Here is a 19,729-nt window from a genome sequence, read left to right on the forward strand (position 1 = left end):
CCCAGGGAGACTGTGGAGGAGACCTCTGAGCCTCCAGCAACTGAGGGGGTGATTGCAGACCAGAGAGGTTGTGGGGTTTGGCTTCAGCAAACTCATTGTTGCTCTGCCTGGAGGACCCTGGGACTGCAGCAGGACACTATCCAAAATCCACGAGAGGGCACCACAGGAAGCAAGCCACACCAGCAAATTGGACCATAGGGACTACACCCCAAACTGAAGGAACTCCAGGGCAGTGGATTCAGACTCCCTACTTGGTGTTCCCCCCGTTCAGGATCAACTCAGAGGACCCTGGGCTGGGACCCAGTGCAGTGGTAGTGCTTAGGTTCCCCCTACTCCCACTGCCTGAAAGACTGAGGCACCTTGACCAGGAAAACAAAGGGCCGGCAGGCAGGTGCACCAATTACTAGCCTACCTGGCCCTCCAAGCACCCCTGTTACTCTTCTTTCTGTCATCCTGTATTATAGCTCGGTATGGAGTCTGACCCATCAATCCTGTGAGAGCAAGTGGTGTATGCTATTATGTAAATGAAACCTGGGAAAGCAACAGCAATAGATAACGTATCAGCAAAATAGTTAAAAGCGATTGGTGACAAAGGTCTACATTTTGCTTCATCCCAAACCATTTTTCAGTGACTTAAAAAGAAGTCACAAGTTTAGCACTTGTATTAAGAAGGACAATCCATTTATATAGCTTTTGTCTCCAAAGTTACGTAATAGGATCCTTTGTATTTTCACTAGGTAAGAATTGCTTTTCCTAGGTCAGCAAGAACACTAACACATTAAACTACCAGGAATTTCAAAATTCTGCCAAGTTTGGCCTCAAAAGCTCACTGAGCTAAAGCAAACAGATGTTCTATTATGCAGATTGGCTACTGTAAGTATTTTTACCTTTCTTCATGGTGAAATAGTTTGGCAGTCCAACTGTATGCTTTTGTCAACACTGCATTAAGAAGCAAAACAGTGGTCATACACAATGAAGACAAAACAAAATTCAACAAGGAAACAGATTTCACTTTAAAGTCCCCTGGAACATACTTTAAATCAAAGTAAGTAAATGATTATAAAAGACATTTGCATGAGCTTTTGTTTCTATATGCATTAAATAAAATTTCTTAGGATCATCATTAAAAGCACTGGTTTCAGAGTAGTAGCCGTGTTAGTCTGTATTCGCAAAAAGAAAAGGAGTACTTGTGGCACCTTAGAGACTAACCAATTTATTTGAGCATAAGCTTTCGTGAGCTACAGCTTATGCTCAAATAAATTGGTTAGTCTCTAAGGTGCCACAAGTACTCCTTTTCTTTTTATTAAAAGCACTGAGTTCTTTTGCATCAGTTTCTTTTAAACAAGTAACTATAGACGAATCAAACTGAGATCAAACGAGCTCTGATCATCAATGCTGTTGAGCAGTCTCAGTTTTCACTGAAGTTAGGTCACTCAAAATTACACTGTTCTATTGGCTCCCTGTGAAGCATCTGACATTGACCACTGTACTGGCTGAAGACAGGATACTGGACTAGATGGACCATTGGTCTGACCTATGATGGCCATTCTTATGTTCTTACAGTCTAAATAGACAGACAAAACAGAGACCCAGACAAAGGCTCCATCTTATTAAGCATTACTAAAATAAAAAGAGCCTTTAACTGAAATGGATCGATGTTGTGGATCTCACAGAAGTCAATACAGAGTGGCAGAGAGAACAGTTGCCTTGTGCAGGGGGATTGGGAAGGAGTTACAAGCATGGATATTGCATCAAAGAACACATGAAAATGAGAGATAAAGAATGAGACAAAGTGAAAAGTAAAGTGGGATCCAATAAATTTGCTTCTGGTTAATTTCAGTGAGTCCCTACCTGTTTCTTGTAATATTGGTGAAGGGGAACAACCCTTAAAGAAGAAACATTATAGAGACTGTTAGATCTCAATTAAGATCATTAGTCCAAGTCCTTAACCTATGATCATATGTAAACATTCCCAAACTTCCTGATGCATCCAAAAGCTCCAATCTATAGGGCCCAATTCTGCAAAGACTTAAATCCATGCTTACCTTTACATAGTGTCAGTAACTCAACAAAATTACTCAGAGTGCATAAAATTAAGCATGCAAATAAATCTGTGCAGGATTGGGGTCTAAAGCAAGAGATGGGGTTTGAGGACTAACAAACAGGAGCTCCAGAGATCTAGTCTCTGCTCTCAGGAGGGCTCTCTAGGGTATGTCACTTCTCTTCCTCAGTTTCCCCATCCATAAAAGAGGATAATAGTACTAACCCTGTGTCATAGGAGTGCTGTAGTTTGTGAATATTAAATAATGTTTGTAAAGCACTTTGAAAATTAAAGGCTTTATCCAGCAGTCCTTACTCAGGCAGAACTTCACTTGAAGTCACTATAGGTTCTGCCTAAACACTTCAAGATTTGGCCCCAACACATTATAATTAAGTATAATTATTTAATAATCACAATACCAGTAAAGGATAATTAAAAGGCTAGTTTTATCACCTCTGAATGAGTCATGAGAAGATCATTGAAATAAAGTAGCCTGTTTACATACTGCCTTTACAATTAAAAGCTAATTGAAAACCTGCCTCAAATGATTTGATCAAGATCTCTAAATCAAGCAATATTTTGTTCATGTGTCTCCTTCTAGTGGCAGAATATGAAATAAGGCACTCGAATGCACTTGTGTTATTTCTTAAAGCCTTGTGAAATACTGCACGTCTATTGTCACCAGTGCTGAGGGGGTGACATGCTATTACATCAAATTATTGATTCCCATTAAAAAGACAAGCAACACTTGGAATGGAAAAGGCCCATGCACTCTGCTCCCCACCTATCACCCCCAGAGTTAGAATTCATGTGGTTTGTAATCTGCCGTGTATTCCTGGACTAACGGCAAAAGTGCTTCAGAATCCTTTCTGCATTTGGGGGCTGCTCCTCTCCATGAGTCTACCTGCTCATTCACTAGTAGCTCTGGGTAACTGCTCCATGAACGGATTGACTGATTACAGGCCAGGGCTGATAAATCTCCTGCCTCTGGCAGCCATCAGCTACATGTTCAGTTCAGCCTATGAAAATGAAGCATTCTGGCTGTAAACCCCAGGCGAGCTCGGTTCCCATAGCAGCTTCCATACGAACCCAGCTCGCCTGGCCCCTGGCCAGGGGCAGAAGCGGGAGGAGGCGACGGGAAGTTCTCAAGAGACACGGGCTGCCTGGCTAGGGACACAAAGCTGGGCAGCGGTGGGCCTGCAAGCAGATCACTTAAGATCACCGGGCGCTAGCTGAGCGGAGGTCTGGGGTGCCCCCGGCGCCATGTGGAGGCAGCTCACAGTCAGGCCCCAGCCCAATTAGTTTGTCTCCGGCTCAGGCCGGCTGACCCCTGACTGCGGAGAGAGCCCAAGGGCCACGTCGCCCTGGTGTCGTACTGACGCCCCCGCCCTCTCGCCCCCTCCCCCATCACAGTCCGCGATCCCCCCTCCCTCCAAGCCACGCTCGCCGGGCAGCCGCTTCCCCTCCGCGGGCCAAGAACTCACCGCTCCCGCCGGCCTGGCCCAGCCCTCTCACTGCCCCGCCATCCCTCGCCAGCCCCCTGCGCCCACTGGGCCTCTCGGGCCTGGGGCTGCGCGGCGCCCGTTACCGTTGGCCAAGCGCTACCCCGGCCCCGCCCCGGGGCCCGAGCCCTGTGGCGGGAGCTAGGGGGCGTTTGGAATCTCCCCGCGGGCGGCCCTATGACCCTGGGGCCGGAGGAAACCCCCCAGCAAACCGCCTCCCTCCCTCCCTCCGCGCGCCCTGCAGCCCGTTCCCCGCCCTAGCAAGCGGCTGGAGCAGGACTTCGCCGCTCCGGGCCCCCCGCCTGGGGGGATCGGGCGGCAGGACAAGACCAGGGATCGACCCCCGCCCCGATCTGAGCCGTCGGGGGTGGGGCCTTTCCGAATCTAAGATGGCGGCGGCAGGGTCACGTAGTGGGCGCTGAGGCGCTGGCTCGCAGCGGGATCCGGGACATGGCGGCGGCGGTGGGAGCTGAGGAGGAAGAGGAGGAGCAGGTGGGTAGGAGTCCCTAGCAGCGGCGCAGGTAGCGGGTGTCTGCGTCTGTGCTCAGGCTCCTTGCTGCTGCCCGGCCTGGTTAGTAGTGGTGGGGGGCGGTGTTTGGCCGCCCCGGGGACTCGCGTAGGACAGCCCGAGGCTACGGTCCCCGGCGCTCCCTCCCATTGTTGCACGCCTGCTGTATGGCAGCGGAGCTCCCGGGCGGGGCTGGCCCCTGGAGGGTGTGGCAGGGTGGGTGTCTGACTAGGCTGGAAGCGGGGCTGGACACGACGGGAGAGAGAGGAGTCAGTGACAGAGGGTGGGGGGGGGAGGAGAGCCCTCATTCCTATTTTCCCGCAATATTTGCACCAAATTGGGCAGGCTGTGGCTGTGCCCCCACCCCAGGGCAAGGGGGCAGTCATGCTCCCTGTCCTTCAATCCTGGCTCTCACTGGCTTGGCCTGTAATGTGTTGGAACTGAGACTGAATACCACCCGACCAAGTCCCACTCCCCCAGCATCCAGATGCCCACACCGCTGAGACCCCCACACCCAGACCCCTCCTCTGAGCCCCAGCCGCCTTCAGCTCGAAGCCCCTGCAGAGTCCTATTGCCCAGTGATGAGCTGCCAAAATCTGAACAACCAGTTCCCTATAAAAAGTTCTGATTTGTATGTATTTTTTGTACCAATAGGGTTACCATACATCCATATTTTCCCAGGAAAATATTAAAAATTCCTCCCAGACAGCAATTTAAGAACCAAAAAGCCTGACATGTCTGGGGAAATACAGATGTATGTTAATCCTACCTAAAGTTCTTTTTTAAAAAGATGGGCCTGAACTAGAAATGAGCTCTGTTTCATATGTGTGGGTCCCTGCCACTCCCTGGGGGTGTGCTAGGGTGACCAGATGTCCCGATTTTGGGGTCTTTTTCTTATATAGGCTCCTATTACCTCCCACCCCCGTCCTGATTTTTCACACTTGCTGTCTGGTCACCCAAGGGTGTGCACATGTGTGGGTCCCAGCTGCTCCCTGCCCCCCTCATTGAAGCAGGTGTGCATGGTTACTGCCCTGGGAACTGCAGGGCACCAGTGGGCGTGGGGCCAGCTGCAGACAGCAGCGTGGGACTGGGCTAGCTGGAGACAGGGGATGCGGGGCTGGCTGCAGGCAGGGCAGGGGATGCGGGGCTGGCTGCAGGCAGGGCAGGGCTGCAGGGGGATGTGGCAGGGGTTGGCTGGAGACGGGTGGTGTGGGGCTGGCTAGCTTCAGGTTGGGGGGGTGCGGCAGGGGCTGGCTGCAGGCAGGGCAGGGGGTGCGGCAGGGGCTGGCTGCGGGTGGGGGTGCAGGGGTGGCTGGAGATGGGCTGGCTGCGGGCAGGGTAGGGGGTGCGGCAGGGGCTGGCTGCAGACTGGGGGTGCGGGGGTGCTTGGAGACAGGCTGGCTGCGGGCAGGGCAGGGGGTGCGGGGGTAGCTGGAGACAAGAGCTGGCTGCAGGCAGGGTGGTGGGTACTCACGGGGAGAGTGGCTTGGAGAAGCCCGAGCAGCAGGACGCAGCCCAGGCCCAGCAGAGCAGCCGGGGACCCACCAGGCAGCAGCGGGAGCCCCAGGGCCAGGGGTCGGGGGAGCAGCAGCAGCAATAGGGCTCATGCGCAGAGCCAGGCGGCAGCCCACATGGCTCCCACAGCGCAGCGCCCCTGGCAGCCAGAGGAGGAATTACATCAGTTCCGGGCCGGAGCCCATCAAAGCCTCAGCGCCCCCTGCAGAGAAACGGGTTAACAACCGGTTCTAAAACTGCTTCAGAATTTAACAACCGGTTCGTGCAAACCGGCTCCAGCTCATCACTGCTATTGCCTCTACACCTAGGACCCCGCCCCCGCCACGAACCTCTGTGCATCCACATCCTCCCCACTGAGCTGCCTGCACCCAGATTGTCCCACACACCACCCTCTCCCCCACACCTGAATCCCCTCACACTGAGTCCCTCCACACTTGGATCCTGCCTGCCCCACAGCTGGTGCAGAAGAGCAGGGTTCTAGAGTCTTTCTGGGGCAGACCTGGGCCTTATGGTGTGGCAGGGTCGGGTGTAGCCTCACCGCTGAGTCCGTGTCCTGGGCGTGGGGAGGCTGCAGGTGATCTCCCACCTTTGTGTAGCCAGTGGCCTGTGATCCCCACTGCCATGCTGGAGCCTCTGCATTTATTTATTGACAAATAAAACTTGCAGAATTTTAAAATATTATGCACATAATTTTTAATTTTTTTGGTACAAAATGCCCTCAGGAATATCCTATGTACCTGCTACTGTAGCAGTTAGCACAGACTCATAGAATTGTACGGTTGGAAGAGACCCTGAGGGGTCAGCGAGTCCAGCGGTTCTCAACCAGGGGTCCACAGCCCCTGGGAGCCTGCACGCTCTTTCAAGGAGGCCGTGGAGCCCTGCAGCTGAAGCCCCAATCCCTGGTGCCCCCCCACCCCCCATTTCCCCCACGGGACTGAACCTGGGAGGTGTGGGGCTGAATCCTGGAGCCCCGAGCCCTGGTACTCCCTGTGCGGCAGAAGCCCTGAGCCCATGGGCAGAGTTGGAGACATGGAGGGCATTGCTCCCCTTCCCAAAAAAATAATAAACTGCAGCACAAGAGCATGGCAGCCCTGGGGGCAGCTCCCCTCCTCCCCCACATCTCTTCTCCCTGGCCAGGTCGGAGGCGGGAAGCTGGAGCCCTCGCTGGTGCCATGGAGCAGGCAGCGGCAGCGTTCCCTCCTCTCCTGCTGGTGCCCCAGGTTGAAGCTGCTTCTCAGCTCCCAGCCCTGTTTGCTCCCAAAGAAGCAGCCGGTAAGAGCCCACCCAGATGGGGAGACCCTGCTCCATGGCTGGCAGACCCCTCTGGGAACAGGGATCATAGGGGAGTCCTCACAGCACACAGCCCCTAATACCCCTCTCCCTATACCCTGATCTACACCCTCCCTGACCCTGAGCTATCCCCTGCCTGCACACAGCCCCTAACACTCCTCTCTCTGCACTGAGCTATCGCCTTGCCTGCATACAGTCCCTAGTACCCGTCTCTCTGCACCCTGAGCTATCCCCTTCCTGCACCCAGCCCCTAGCCACCCCCTCCATGCACCCACACAGCCCCAGCTACCCCCTTCCTGCACCCTAAGCTGTTTTCAAACTTTTTGAGCTAAGCCCTCCACCTTTGAGTTATAATTTTTGGTTGCTTCCCCACCCCCCCTCAACCCAGACAGGCTGTGTGGCCTGCTGAGATGAGTCAGGGGATGGAGGTTGCACTCCATCCCTGTACCCCACCATGTGGAGGTGGCTTGAGCCCCGCTGGCCCCTGCCCACTCCCCAAAATAGAAGTCAAACTATGCCTATGCCCAAGGCCCCTGCCCCGAGACCCCTCCCCTCCACCCCCCGCCACCGCTGGGCCCTAGAGTTTTTATAGCATGTCGAGGGAGGCCTCAGAGAGAAAAAGGTTGAGAACCCTGATCTAGTCCAGCCCCATGTGCTGAGATAACACCAAGTAAACCTAGACCTTCCCTCACAGATGTGTGTCCAATCTGTTCTTAAAAGCCTCTGCTGATGGAGATTTCACATACTCCTTTGGAAGCCTATTCTAGAAATTAACTAGTCTTGTCATTCGAAAATTTTTCCTACTAGCTAACCTACATTTCATTTGCTGCTGATTAAGCCCATTATTTCTTACCTTACCTTAAGTGGACATGGAGAACAATCGATCACTGTCCCCTTGTAGGTTTCAGAGTAGCAGCCGTGCTAGTCTGTATCCGTAAAAAGAAAAGGAGGACTTGTGGCACTTTAGAGACTAACAAATTTATTAGACCATAAGCTTTTGTGAGATACAGCAGAAGACTTATCAGGATCTCCCCCCCTCCCCGCCTTTTTTTTTTCCCCTAGAGTAAACATGTACAGTTTTCTTAACCTTTCCTCGTAGGTCAAGTTTTCTAAACCTTTTACATTGTTGTTGCTTTCACCTTGACTCTCTCCAATTTATCCCTATCTTTCTTGAAGTGTGGTGCTCAGAACTGGATACAAATATTCCAGCTGAGGCCAGGTCACTCTTGCCAAGTAGAGAGGGACAGATACCTCCTGTATCCTACGTGTGAAACTCCTGTTAATACACCTCAGAACATTAGCTTTTTTTGCAACTGCAACACGTAGTTGGCTCTCATTCAGTTTGTGATCCATTGTAATCCCCAAACCGTTTTCAGCAGTACTACTGCCTACCCAGTTATTTCCCATTTTGTAGTTGTGCATTTGATTTTTTCCTCTTAAGTGCAATACTTTTCATTTGTCTTAATTTAATTTCATTTTACTAATTTCAGATTAATTCTGCAATTTGTCAAGGTAATTTTGAATTCTTAGCGTAGCCTAGCCTATTCTCCAAAGTGATTGCAAGCCCTCCTAGCTCGGTATCATCTGCAAGTTTTATGAGCATACTTATGATTGTTTACAAATGGTAACATTTTATAGTGTAGAGCAGCAGGCCTTTGACGCTCCAGAATAATGCAGGTTATGATAGTGGCTTTCATAATGTGGACACCAATCAGCTAGGAAGTGGACTGACACCAGTTCATTTCACACAGGATACTGGAACTGGTGTTGTTTGTATTAGGGTAATACCTACAGTGCACAACTGATATCAGGTCCCAGTTGTGATAGGCACTATACAAACATACAAGATGGTCCCTCTCCCAGAAAGGTTACATTCTAAATAGACAAGATATTCCAAGGGTGGAAGGGGAAACTGAGGTACAGTGAGGCGAAATGACTGCCCAAGGTCACAGAAAATTAGTGGTGGAAAGCGAAGTAGAACTCAAGTCTCCCAAGTCCATTTGGAACTTTATCCATTGCACTGCATTGCCTCTCCAATGGAGTCATGTTTTAAAAATCTTCCAATTATAACAAAGCTGGTTTTTATTTGAGATGTTTATTTTTGTGATAGCAGAGGACTGTGATGGCAAAGTCAGATAGTTACATGTAGACAACTGAAACTAGAAAAGAGACTTTACTGTATTATATAGGAGGAAGAACTTTGAAAATAATACTGATACTGTCACATTATTTTACCATAACCTTAAAAAAAAGAGTAATAGCTACTCGTAAGCTGTAAAATCAAACTTGCAATATTTCCTTTGCCACACTTTTAAAATTAAATTGTGTGTTCACTGATAATTATTATAAGATTGGTCATGGAAAATGGGCATCTATCTCTTATCTTCAGAAAAAGACTGGCAAAGATCTGTCAACACCATTTTCTCCTCCTATACTCCCCATCCCCTCAAATTAAGGAATTACAAGAACAAATTAAATGGAAACACATTGTAAATAGATAGGAGAAAAAATTAAACTTTATAATTAACCTATAGCATTCACGCTACAGTCTATAATTGGTAAATGTTGAAGCATTGTAAGATTTAATTAAAAATATGAATAAGTATAATATGTGCTGTTACGCTAGCTAGCATAAAATTATAAGAGCTGTCGGTCCTTATTCTTCCAGATATAAACTGAACATTATCTGAGGTCGAATACAAACAGCCTTCAAATTCAGTTGTGGTTTTGGTGACATGGACAGAACTGTGTACTAGTTGGATATTACTTTGCTCTGGTATAGCAATATCTTTGTGTTGTTTTGCAAACAAACAATATAGGTCAAATTTTGGTTCTACAGTTTTGAGGGAGGTCTGTTTTAATAGCAAAGTAATAGACGTATCTGTGTTCATGTTAAAGTTGTTCATTTATTTAGTGTTCTAAATATATGATGAATGAGCTTTATACGTTTATGTTGCAGGAACAGCTGGTCGTGGTAGAATTATCAGGAATTATTGATTCAGACTTCCTAGAAAAATGTGAAAACAAATGCAAGATTTTGGTGAGTTTGACTACAACATATTAGTAAAGAGGCAATTTTTTTTTTTCGTGATCAAGGAGAAATTTTAGGGCCTCATTGAACTCAGTGGGCTTTGGATCAAACTTTTAGTGTAGAAATATGCAGACTATATGAGCGATAAACTGCCCATGGTCTGTGTGCAGAGCAATTAGCATCAGTGGGCAATGTGAATGCATATCAAAAGTTCCCTTTGGCCTGTGAATATAGTGTTATGCAAAACTTAGGGTATAACTTTCAAAAACACCCAAGTGACTTAAACCACACAAACAAACACAGTATTTTTAAATAGTGAAAACCATTTACTCTTGTCAGACACTACTAAACTTTTCCAGTTTTTGTATCTTATACAGTAGTACAGGGATCTACATTTTGTATCCTACTTTGATGTTAATGATGTTATCAGTTTTAGCAGGAAAAACAAAACCCCAAGCTTAGCCTCAGAAGACTTTTTTTTAAAAGTTACTTTTTGGAAATATTTGTGAGAGAATCTCATTAATTTGTATTAACAACTGTGCTACCCACTGTGGATTTTACAAAATTAACATGAAAGGCCCTCATCTCACAAACAAGTAACTTAACTTTACACACCTGAATAGTCTCACTGATGAAGCCAAACAAATATAATTGTATCTATCAAGGTCAGTACGTTACAACAAATATGCTTTGTTCAAGTATTTATTTTAAGCATAGTTTAATTTTAATTATACTTCACAGTATACTAGGAAAAATAATGAAATATCAGTAATGAGGCATCGCTATAGTACTACACTGGATCCTCGCTAGAACGCGGGGTTCGGGATCCATGCGCGGTACCGCGTTATAGTGGGGGCCGCGTTACCATGGATCCCAATTTAAATCACTGCGACCGCGCTATATGCGAATCCGCGCTATAGCGATGCGTGCTATAGCAGGGGTCCGCTGTAGTTACTAATGAGACACCCAGTTTTGAATCTTTGCTAAGAAATGGAGTGTGACTCGGTGTGCCTGGGGCAGCCCTTACTGAAAATGTCAAGGTCAGAGGAGGCTGCGTAAGGGAGAGCAGACACTCCCAAACTGGTGGTTAACACTGAAGTTAAACTCACCAACGAGTCACAAAACTTCTGATCCCCAACACTGGTTATTGAGAAGCTAAAAAAAAAGAAGTCACACAGCTCCCTTTATTGCATTCCAGTTCTCTGATTCCCAATCATCTCCTAGATTCAGTACAGTGAGAAGTTATTTAAAAACTCTGCTCACTATACAAAATGTTCTTCTGACCCCAAAGGGTCAGCCACATCACCAGGTTAATGTTATTTTGGATCTTACCTAAAATACCATGCTGCTAGTCTATCCTTTTAGTGTCTAAAACTAAAGGTTTATTATAAGGAAAAAAGAAAGAACAAGAAGAGATTTGTTAAATGGTAAAGCAATCAGATAAATACAGAGACTTCAAAGTCCATATATCAGGTTCTTAGTATCAGGCTCAGTATTCCAGGATGGGTCATTCAGTCCTTTGTTCAGAACTCGTTTGTAGAAAAGTTACTCCAGAAGTAAGAAGCAGAAATGAATACAACATGGAGGTGATGCAGCTGCCCTTTATATTCCTTTTGCCATCTGGCTTGTACTTCCTGTGTCCCAAACTCAAGCTTCACAGCACAAGGCATGGAAAAGCCTTAAAGTTCTCTATCTATAGGCATGCCCCTACTCGTCCTGCTGACTCAGAAGGTGTAGCCCCTGGCTCCTTTCAGTGGGTTCTTTGTATAGCTGATGATCCTGATGGGCCATCGAACGGGCGAGCAATGCTGATGTCTGGGGGTGTCACCTAGAAACACACAGATATACCATACATATCGTATAACTCACAATAAAAGGTGAATCAAACATATAAACGAGATTATCATACTTGGCAAAGCATAACATTTTCACGTGGCATATCTGGTAAGATATTAAGATTCCTTGGAATTTTACAATATTGGTATGAACAATATCATAAAGTGTCTCCCATATTCCATACAGCGTCACATGGAGTAGTAAGAAAAGGAGTACTTGTGGCACCTTAGAGACTAACGAATTTATTTGAGCATGAGCTTTCGTGAGCTACAGCTCACTTCATCAGATGCATACCGTGGAAACTGCAGCAGACTCTATATATACACAGAGAATATGAAACAATACCTCCTCCCACCCCACTGTCCTGCTGGTAATAGCTTATCTAAAAGCCATTACCAGCAGGACAGTGGGGTGGGAGGAGGTATTGTTTCATATTCTCTGTGTATATATAGAGTCTGCTGCAGTTTCCACGGTATGCATCTGATGAAGTGAGCTGTAGCTCACGAAAGCTCATGCTCAAATAAATTCGTTAGTCTCTAAGGTGCCACAAGTACTCCTTTTCTTTCTGCGAATACAGACTAACACGGCTGTTACTCTGAAACATGGAGTAGTGTTTTTTCTGAGAACATTTCAGGCTTATGAAGTGAGAATACGTGAGCTTCTGTTGTTTTTTCAGTTTTAAGGTTGCTTGTGTTCTGATAGTGATTCAGAAAATTAATTTTTATGTGTACTTAAAGTATTTCGATTCACCATTAAGAGTTCTTCTGATCTTGGAACTGATTCTCCCTCTGATGTCTTCCTTAATTTGTGACATCATAATTGGGTTGTGTGGAGAGGACTGATATTACAAACTGAGGATTGTGATTCTGTATGAAGAATAAGCAGGAAGAACCAATAACCTGTTAAATTATAAATCTTGTCCCTATGCCCTGTGTAGTTGGAAGGGCTCAGAGCCAGCACAACTTACAAGGTTCTGTTGCAAAAGGGAGAGCAGGATTTTGGAACCTCATGCAAGGGTTCCAATCTCTATGCTGCAAGGCTATGTTCAGAAGGGACTTCCAGCATCCCTGCATGCAACTGGGCTTTAGGAAGGCGTATACTCAGTAAATCCTCTGGCCGTCTCTGCCCACCCCCGCTCCAAACCATGCCTCCCCAACCCAAAAAACACACTCCCAAAATGAATGTACAGGAGCCACAGAAGCTATTGTAAACCTGAAGTTGCATTAATAGCAATGAAATAAATTTTGTACTGAACTGCAGTCAGAGTAAGGATTTCTTCTACCCTCTTGTCCACACAGAAATCCCCCAGTATGCAGCCCTGAAAAGGTTTTGTCCCTTAGGGAATCATTTATTTTCCATGCAAGTAAATTTAGTAATATAAAACTCTGAGTTAAAATACTGTTTTCCCTGAGGCAATTACATAAAGTGCTTTTGAAAAGCTGTTAATAAATAGGAGATTGGATATAGGTTAGTTTATGCTCCTTTGGACTTCTTGCAACTGCCTCTTCCCTCAGCATGCTGTAGCCTTTTCCAGATCAAAGACTTTTTAAAAGGATTCAGTCAACTCAGTGGGACACCATCAACTGGAAAATAGTGTTTGTCTTAAAATCATGTACCGAGTATAATTAATGTAACATCTAAAGTTACTATGATTGAAAGAAGTTATCACCCCCAAAATATTTCTGTTTGTTTACTTTGTTTCACAGCATTCTGTGTGTAGTCAGGTTCACTATTTCTTTTGTATAGTCACTTCCTTGTTGATTGTGAGACACGCTCACAGAAATGGGAGAAAAAAAACACTTTAAAAATAGGGGAAAGTGATTGTAAAACCACAGAAACTTGTAGAAGGAAACAGAAGCAGGGCTAGTCCTGGAAACCATTTTTAACTCACTTTTAGAAATTTGCTTGATGTTAAATTGACGGTGTCCCTTTATTTTCAGAGAGCTGCTTGTTAAATAATATAAATAATAGCTTCCTACCACTGCCATTGGACTGCTGATGTGCCTGTGTGTTGTTTAGGTGTTTGTGTACTCATGCAACCTTTTTGTCTCCTGCACACCTTTCTCATTTGCTTACCTAATTTTCCGAGATATACTGTATATCTGTTTCATCTAAATCTCACAGTTTAGGAATCTATACACTGAAAAGAAAGTTTCCTTTGTTTGTGTATGTTCGTTTTTCTCCCCATATTAATCTCAGTGTAATAGAATAGACTTGATTTACTATCTCTAGCTTGCATTCCATATTGCTTTTTTGTCTTGTACTGCATATACCATGTCAGGGAATCTGTATATAATGCTGGTTTTACTGTACTTGGCATACCAGTTTACCAGTTGTTTTCTCTAGTCTTGGTGCCTTGCCTTGACTAGCTGAAGCATGACTTCCATGTAATTTCTGTCTATCCTTGTTTGTAGGGAATAGACACAGAGAGGCCCATTTTGCAAGTCGACAGATATGTCTTTGCTGGGGAGTATGAAGGTAGGAAAAGATTATATGGATGAAACTGCTCATTTTCAGTGTGACATACAGGGCCCAATCATGAGAGATACTGATCATCCTCAATTTCCATTGACTTCAGTGGAGGTGGAGAGCACTCAGGTTTTTGAAGTACTGGGCCTTTGGCAAATAACCTCTGTTATTTCTCCGCTAACTGTCCTTTGTTCTCCATAGATACCCTTGGAACCTGTGTGGTGTTTGAAGAAAATGCAGAACAAGGTAAGTGATACATCTTTTATGTTCTGGCTTGTATCTGAGCTGACGCTGTAAGGTTCAGATAATTTTCATGTTTCAGATGATGTGGATGTTCACTAAAATGAATCAATTCATTTTTATTTATAGTGGACGCAGAAGGAAACCAAAAGCTACAGCTGAAATACAAGTGCCACACAATGAAGAAGCTGAACATGACACGGACGCTTCTGACTGAAAAGAAGGAAGGAGAAGAGAGCGTAGGTTAGTGCACCTGGTCTTGTATGTGGGAACATGTGAGGTCGTCCTAGGACTAAACCTTATCTTTGATACCAGGCTGGAGACACAAATTAGTTTGACCATTTAGTGCCAATAAGTATCCAGGGAATTAAAGGATACAAGCTTTCCGTTCTTAAACAACAACATCGTATATAAACAAATTAACTGAACTAAAAAATGATAGTTATTTGTAAAGCTTCCTGTGATTTTGGCCAAACTACTTTCCATTTTTATATGCATTTCTGTAGGCAAATTAAGTTCTGGTGCACTTGCTTCAATGTCGTTGTACCATTTCACACCAGGGTTAAATTTTGCCTTTCATCTCTAGGCCGGAAGTCAATGCTGTTTCTGTATTTAGATATTTACAGTAATACTGCTCCTAGCAATGTCTTATTCCCAATTGTTCCTGCTATTTGCTCATACACAGGGTTAGGAATAAAGAGCCATTTTATGCTAAATTTATACATATTCTGCTGGAAGATTACATTTTATGGTATTAAAAAGTCATCTTGTGAGCAATCTAGATGGGATGACTTTTACCCATAAGATGTAACATTTCCTTTCCCCACCTAATACTACCTATTGATTTATTAAGAAATCATTCATTTTAAAAGTTAGTGTAATATAGTGGCAGGTGGGTTGCTTAATTAAAACAATGCCACTGTAGGAAATGTTCTAATTGAACTCTCAAGCTTCCTCACAAGCAATTCAATGCTTGCACATGACAAACACTCAATACTCATACATTCAGCACTTGACACATTTTGATTACTGTATATTGAGCATGTGTGACTTCTGAAGAGCATACTTACATGAGGGAAGAAATACCAGTTCCATTAGTAATCTGTATTTGTTTTTAATAAACTGGTCTACAGACCTGCGGAACCACTTTTCATTCGTAGTCATTCTTAGATGTTTTCAGGTGCCATGTTCCATCAAGTTATTTGATAGTCTAAACTTAAATTAACATGATAGTCTCCATTCTGCATCAGTAAAATATATTCTTAGCATCTTGAATCGTATGGAAACTGCTTTGGAACTTGCATAGGTGCTGTGTGGCACCTAGATACAACAGTGTTGGCACAGTACAAAATAAATACTGAAGAATAGTAAACTAATGTCTGTGTGATCCACTATTTCACTGGTATTATAAGTAATTGGGAAACCAACCTTTGAATGAAAAGGATTTCCCCCTCCCAGTATTTATAATGCAAGTGGAATTTTCAGTCAGCATATAAATGTACTGATTCTAAGATAAATAGGAATTGGAAAAGGATTATCCTGTTAAATAATAGTTTTTAGTTATCTCAGACACACTTAGACTTAGTTAACCAAGACACAGCCCTAGCTTTCAGGGAAACCTCAACAACCACAAAAACTCCTGAATGTATGGTGGGACTCAGCCCAAAGATAAAGATCTACATTCTTGAAAGATGTCATTCCCATCCCAGTCATTCTTTTGGATTAGGCAAGGAAATGTTGACCTTTACAACTTTGTTCCATTTATTTTTATGTATCACTGCTGTGGAAGAATGAAAAGCTATTAGATGAACAAACAGAACCAGCATGAGACACGCACACAAAACTCAAATGCCAGTAAATTAACAGAAGGCATACCCATTAAGCAGCCCTCTTTGTTTTGATGTATTTTTGGTTTTAATCTCTTGGAGTGTACTGTAATTGAGTGGCCCCGTTTGTGACAGCAATAAGTACCATAAAAATTCATATATTGCCAAATTTTAGAAATGTAATAGGTTTAGCTGGTGGTGTAATAGTTATGTAGAAGAGGACAGGACAAGGAGTAATGGTCTCAAGTTGCAGTGGGGGAGGTTTAGGTTGGATATTAGGAAAAACTTTTTCACTAGGAGGGTGGTGAAACACTGGAATGCGTTACCTAGGGAGGTGGTAGAATCTCCTTCCTTAGAAGTTTTTAAGGTCAGGCTCGACAAAGCCCTGGCTGGGATGATTTAATTGGGGATTGGTCCTGCTTTGAGTTGGACTAGATGACCTCCTGAGGTCCCTTCCAACCCTGATATTCTATGATTCTATGTTTTACACAGCACATGGGAGACCATATCTCGATTCTTGGTACCTTCCTAAGTTGAAAATACTCAGGAGTCAGCAGCAGTAGCTTGTGTGTTGGAGGTGGACAGGTGTTGAGTCTCCTAATAGGAAACAGTGGCTGATTTGAAGAAGCAGTAGAGCTAAGAGCTTGTTGCGGGCACTGCTCAGCTAGAAGAACAATAGTTCTGATAATTAGCTCTCAAGTGCAAAGCAAATGAAAATGGCTGATTAGAAATCTATATGATGGGGATTCTGAAGACCCTCCCTCAGTTCTTAGACAAAAAATGTTATATTGGAGACATAAACCAGTATAAGCAAGCAAACAAACCTTCTACCCCTCAGAGTTTTATGCTGTATTGCTTAAAGACAGTGAAACTTAAGCTGCTATTTGTCTTAATTAAGAATTTTTCTCCTCACTTCAGCATGTGAGGATCATAGTGAAAATAGGTCCGTCTTATGCAGCAGAAGGAAGTAAGGACATTTGGGAGGGATTTTACTGTTTCCGGTTTGGAAAATGGGTCACAGGCAGTTTCCTTTCTTTCCCTCAAGTCTTTTTGTAGCAGAAGCTTATGGCACACACCACCTCATATATAATGTTGTTTTTTCTCAAACATAACATTATTGCATATTTCTAGTTATTGTTTAAGGCTAAAACAATGAACTCGTGAAACTAAGAAAATGTCGTCTTGCTGTTAAAATCTCTCCTCCCCGTTTCACTAGTTTATCTTTTTTCTGACCAGGTGGTGTGGAGTGGTTACAGATTAAAGACAAAGATTTCTCATACAGCAGACCTAATATGATTTGTAGTTTTCTGCACCAAAAGGAAGATTCTGAGGAGGCAGCTCAGGCCCAGGACAAACTGGCAGACGAGTTGGAGGGAGAGGTCAGTGACAAAGGGAACTCTGGCCTAACTTACGAACTGGAGAAGCAGCATAGCATGGAAATGGATGACTCTATCCCTCTCCTTGATAGCCCTGCCTCTGAAGCAGAAAACTCTCCTTCAGGAAGTGCTCAAGACAATACCTTAGATGATGCTCCTAGGTGATGATATCAAATCTGCAGCGTCTAGAAGTGAGGATGAATGGAGTTAGTTAATATTATGAACCAAACTTTTAAAGTCACTTCAACCTGACCTCCACTTTATGGGAGTAATTAATAGTGAGTGCAAAACTGCACCCACAAATTTGGAAGCCATTTTTGGGTCTTGAATGTGATGATTTTAGTATCTGTCTCTGTGTTAAATATACATGCATTTCCAGCTAGCATCTTTACCTCTGAGTTGAAGAACAGAAACAAATGACTAAATGAGAAGGAGACACCATAGAAAAACTCTGATGCACTGCACATACTGCACATCCATGAATATCAATAAAAGTAAATCTTTTCTTTGTAAGATATCTGTTGCAAAATAAAGCCTTGACATTTTCAGTTATTATTTCAGCTTGGGGTTTCATGTCCTTACTCATGTGGATGCTCCTCCCAGGAAATGCTATACAAGTGACCTATTCGCTAAGATTGGTGGGCACCATACAAAACACATCTGAGTTGGTTTTGGTAGCCTATTTCTTTCCTCCCTCCACTGCATATGGTCCCCAATAGGAGACCACTTCTGGTCAAAACGTTTCAATCAGCAGTTGAAGTCTGCAAGTGATCTAGGGGTTTAATCTTGTTCTGTCAACAAAAGGCAAAATGTATTCTTCACTTAATTTTATTGTAACATCTCACTGAGCTTACTAGAACCTCACTTAACCCTGTTTTGTCCAGCTTGCACCTGTCATTCATTGATATACACTTGACTTTATATATAGTATTACTAAAGGGACTGTAACGAAGCTGCCTTTGGTGGGACACTTCTAAGAGTATCAATTCAGGACAAATTGCTTAGAGCAGGGCAGTCACAGCCCCAGGCTGGTGGTTCTCCACCTCTAAGGCACACTAAACCAGCCAAACAGAGAGGACTTCAGTCTCCCCCCACTGGCTAACCACAAGTCACACAAGCAATTCCCTTAGACACTCCAGTTTCCCGGTATCACCACCAGTGCCACTCGTTATGGGGACGAATGGTTATGAAAACCAATACCCCAGTAAAAAAAGGTTCTCCCAATCCCAAAGGACCAAGCTCCAGAGCCAGATCAATATACCAGTCAGATCTTACCCACAAATCACGCTATTACTAATTTTTTAGAATCTAAAATCTAAAGGTTTATTCATAAAAGGAAAGAAATATAGAAGAGAGCTAAAATTGGTTAAATGGAATCAATTACATACAGTAATGACAAAGTTCTTGGTTCAGGCTTGTAGCAGTGATGGAATAAACTTCAGGTTCAAATCAAGTCTCTGGAGTACATCCACAGCTGGGATGAGTCTTTCAACCCTTTGTTCAGAGCTTCAGTTTGTAGCAAGGTTCCTCCAGAGGTCAGAGGCAGGATTGAAGACAAGATGGAGGGGTTTTCAGGGCCTTTTATATTCTCTGCCTGGAAGGATCCCTCTTTGTTCTTACTGTGGAAAATCACAGCAGCAAGATGGTGCTTGGAGTCACATGGGCAAGTCACATGTCCATTCATGACTCAGTTTGCAGCCCGATGCCATTGTTTACATGAAGAAAAGGAGTACTTGTGGCACCTTAGAGACTAACCAATTTATTTGAGCATAAGCTTTTGTGAGCTACAGCGCACTTCATTGGATGTGGACTGTCATCTCCCAAAGTTCATTGTCAGTTAAGCGTTCCTTGATTGGGCACTTACTGAGAATAGTCCTTTCTCAAGAAGCTGACCAAATGCTTCACTGAGACTACTTAGAATCAAAACACATTGAGATACCAGTACGTAGCCAATATTCATAACTTCAGCTACAAAATGATACACACCTACAGAGAGCATAATCATAACCAGCAAAGCATAACCTTTTTATAGCTACCTCACATGACAACCTTTGTACAATATTTGCTGCAAATATATAACAGTTGTTGCAACAAT

The 19,729-nt window shown here is 44.4% G+C and overlaps 1 protein-coding gene across 1 annotated transcript; it reads left to right on the forward strand.

Annotated features, from left to right (window-relative positions):
* Positions 1-3,718: 3,718 nt before the first annotated feature.
* GTF3C6 (general transcription factor IIIC subunit 6) lies at positions 3,719-18,189 on the forward strand. The gene is made up of 6 exons (XM_077812945.1): positions 3,719-4,035; positions 9,816-9,896; positions 14,138-14,201; positions 14,394-14,438; positions 14,562-14,675; positions 17,495-18,189. Exons 1-6 carry the CDS (start codon positions 3,994-3,996, stop codon positions 17,797-17,799), a joined length of 651 nt encoding a protein of 216 aa, XP_077669071.1. The 5' UTR covers positions 3,719-3,993; the 3' UTR covers positions 17,800-18,189.
* Positions 18,190-19,729: the final 1,540 nt, after the last annotated feature.

This window comes from Eretmochelys imbricata, chromosome 3 (assembly GCF_965152235.1).
Source record: "Eretmochelys imbricata isolate rEreImb1 chromosome 3, rEreImb1.hap1, whole genome shotgun sequence".
Taxonomy (NCBI): domain Eukaryota; kingdom Metazoa; phylum Chordata; order Testudines; family Cheloniidae; genus Eretmochelys; species Eretmochelys imbricata.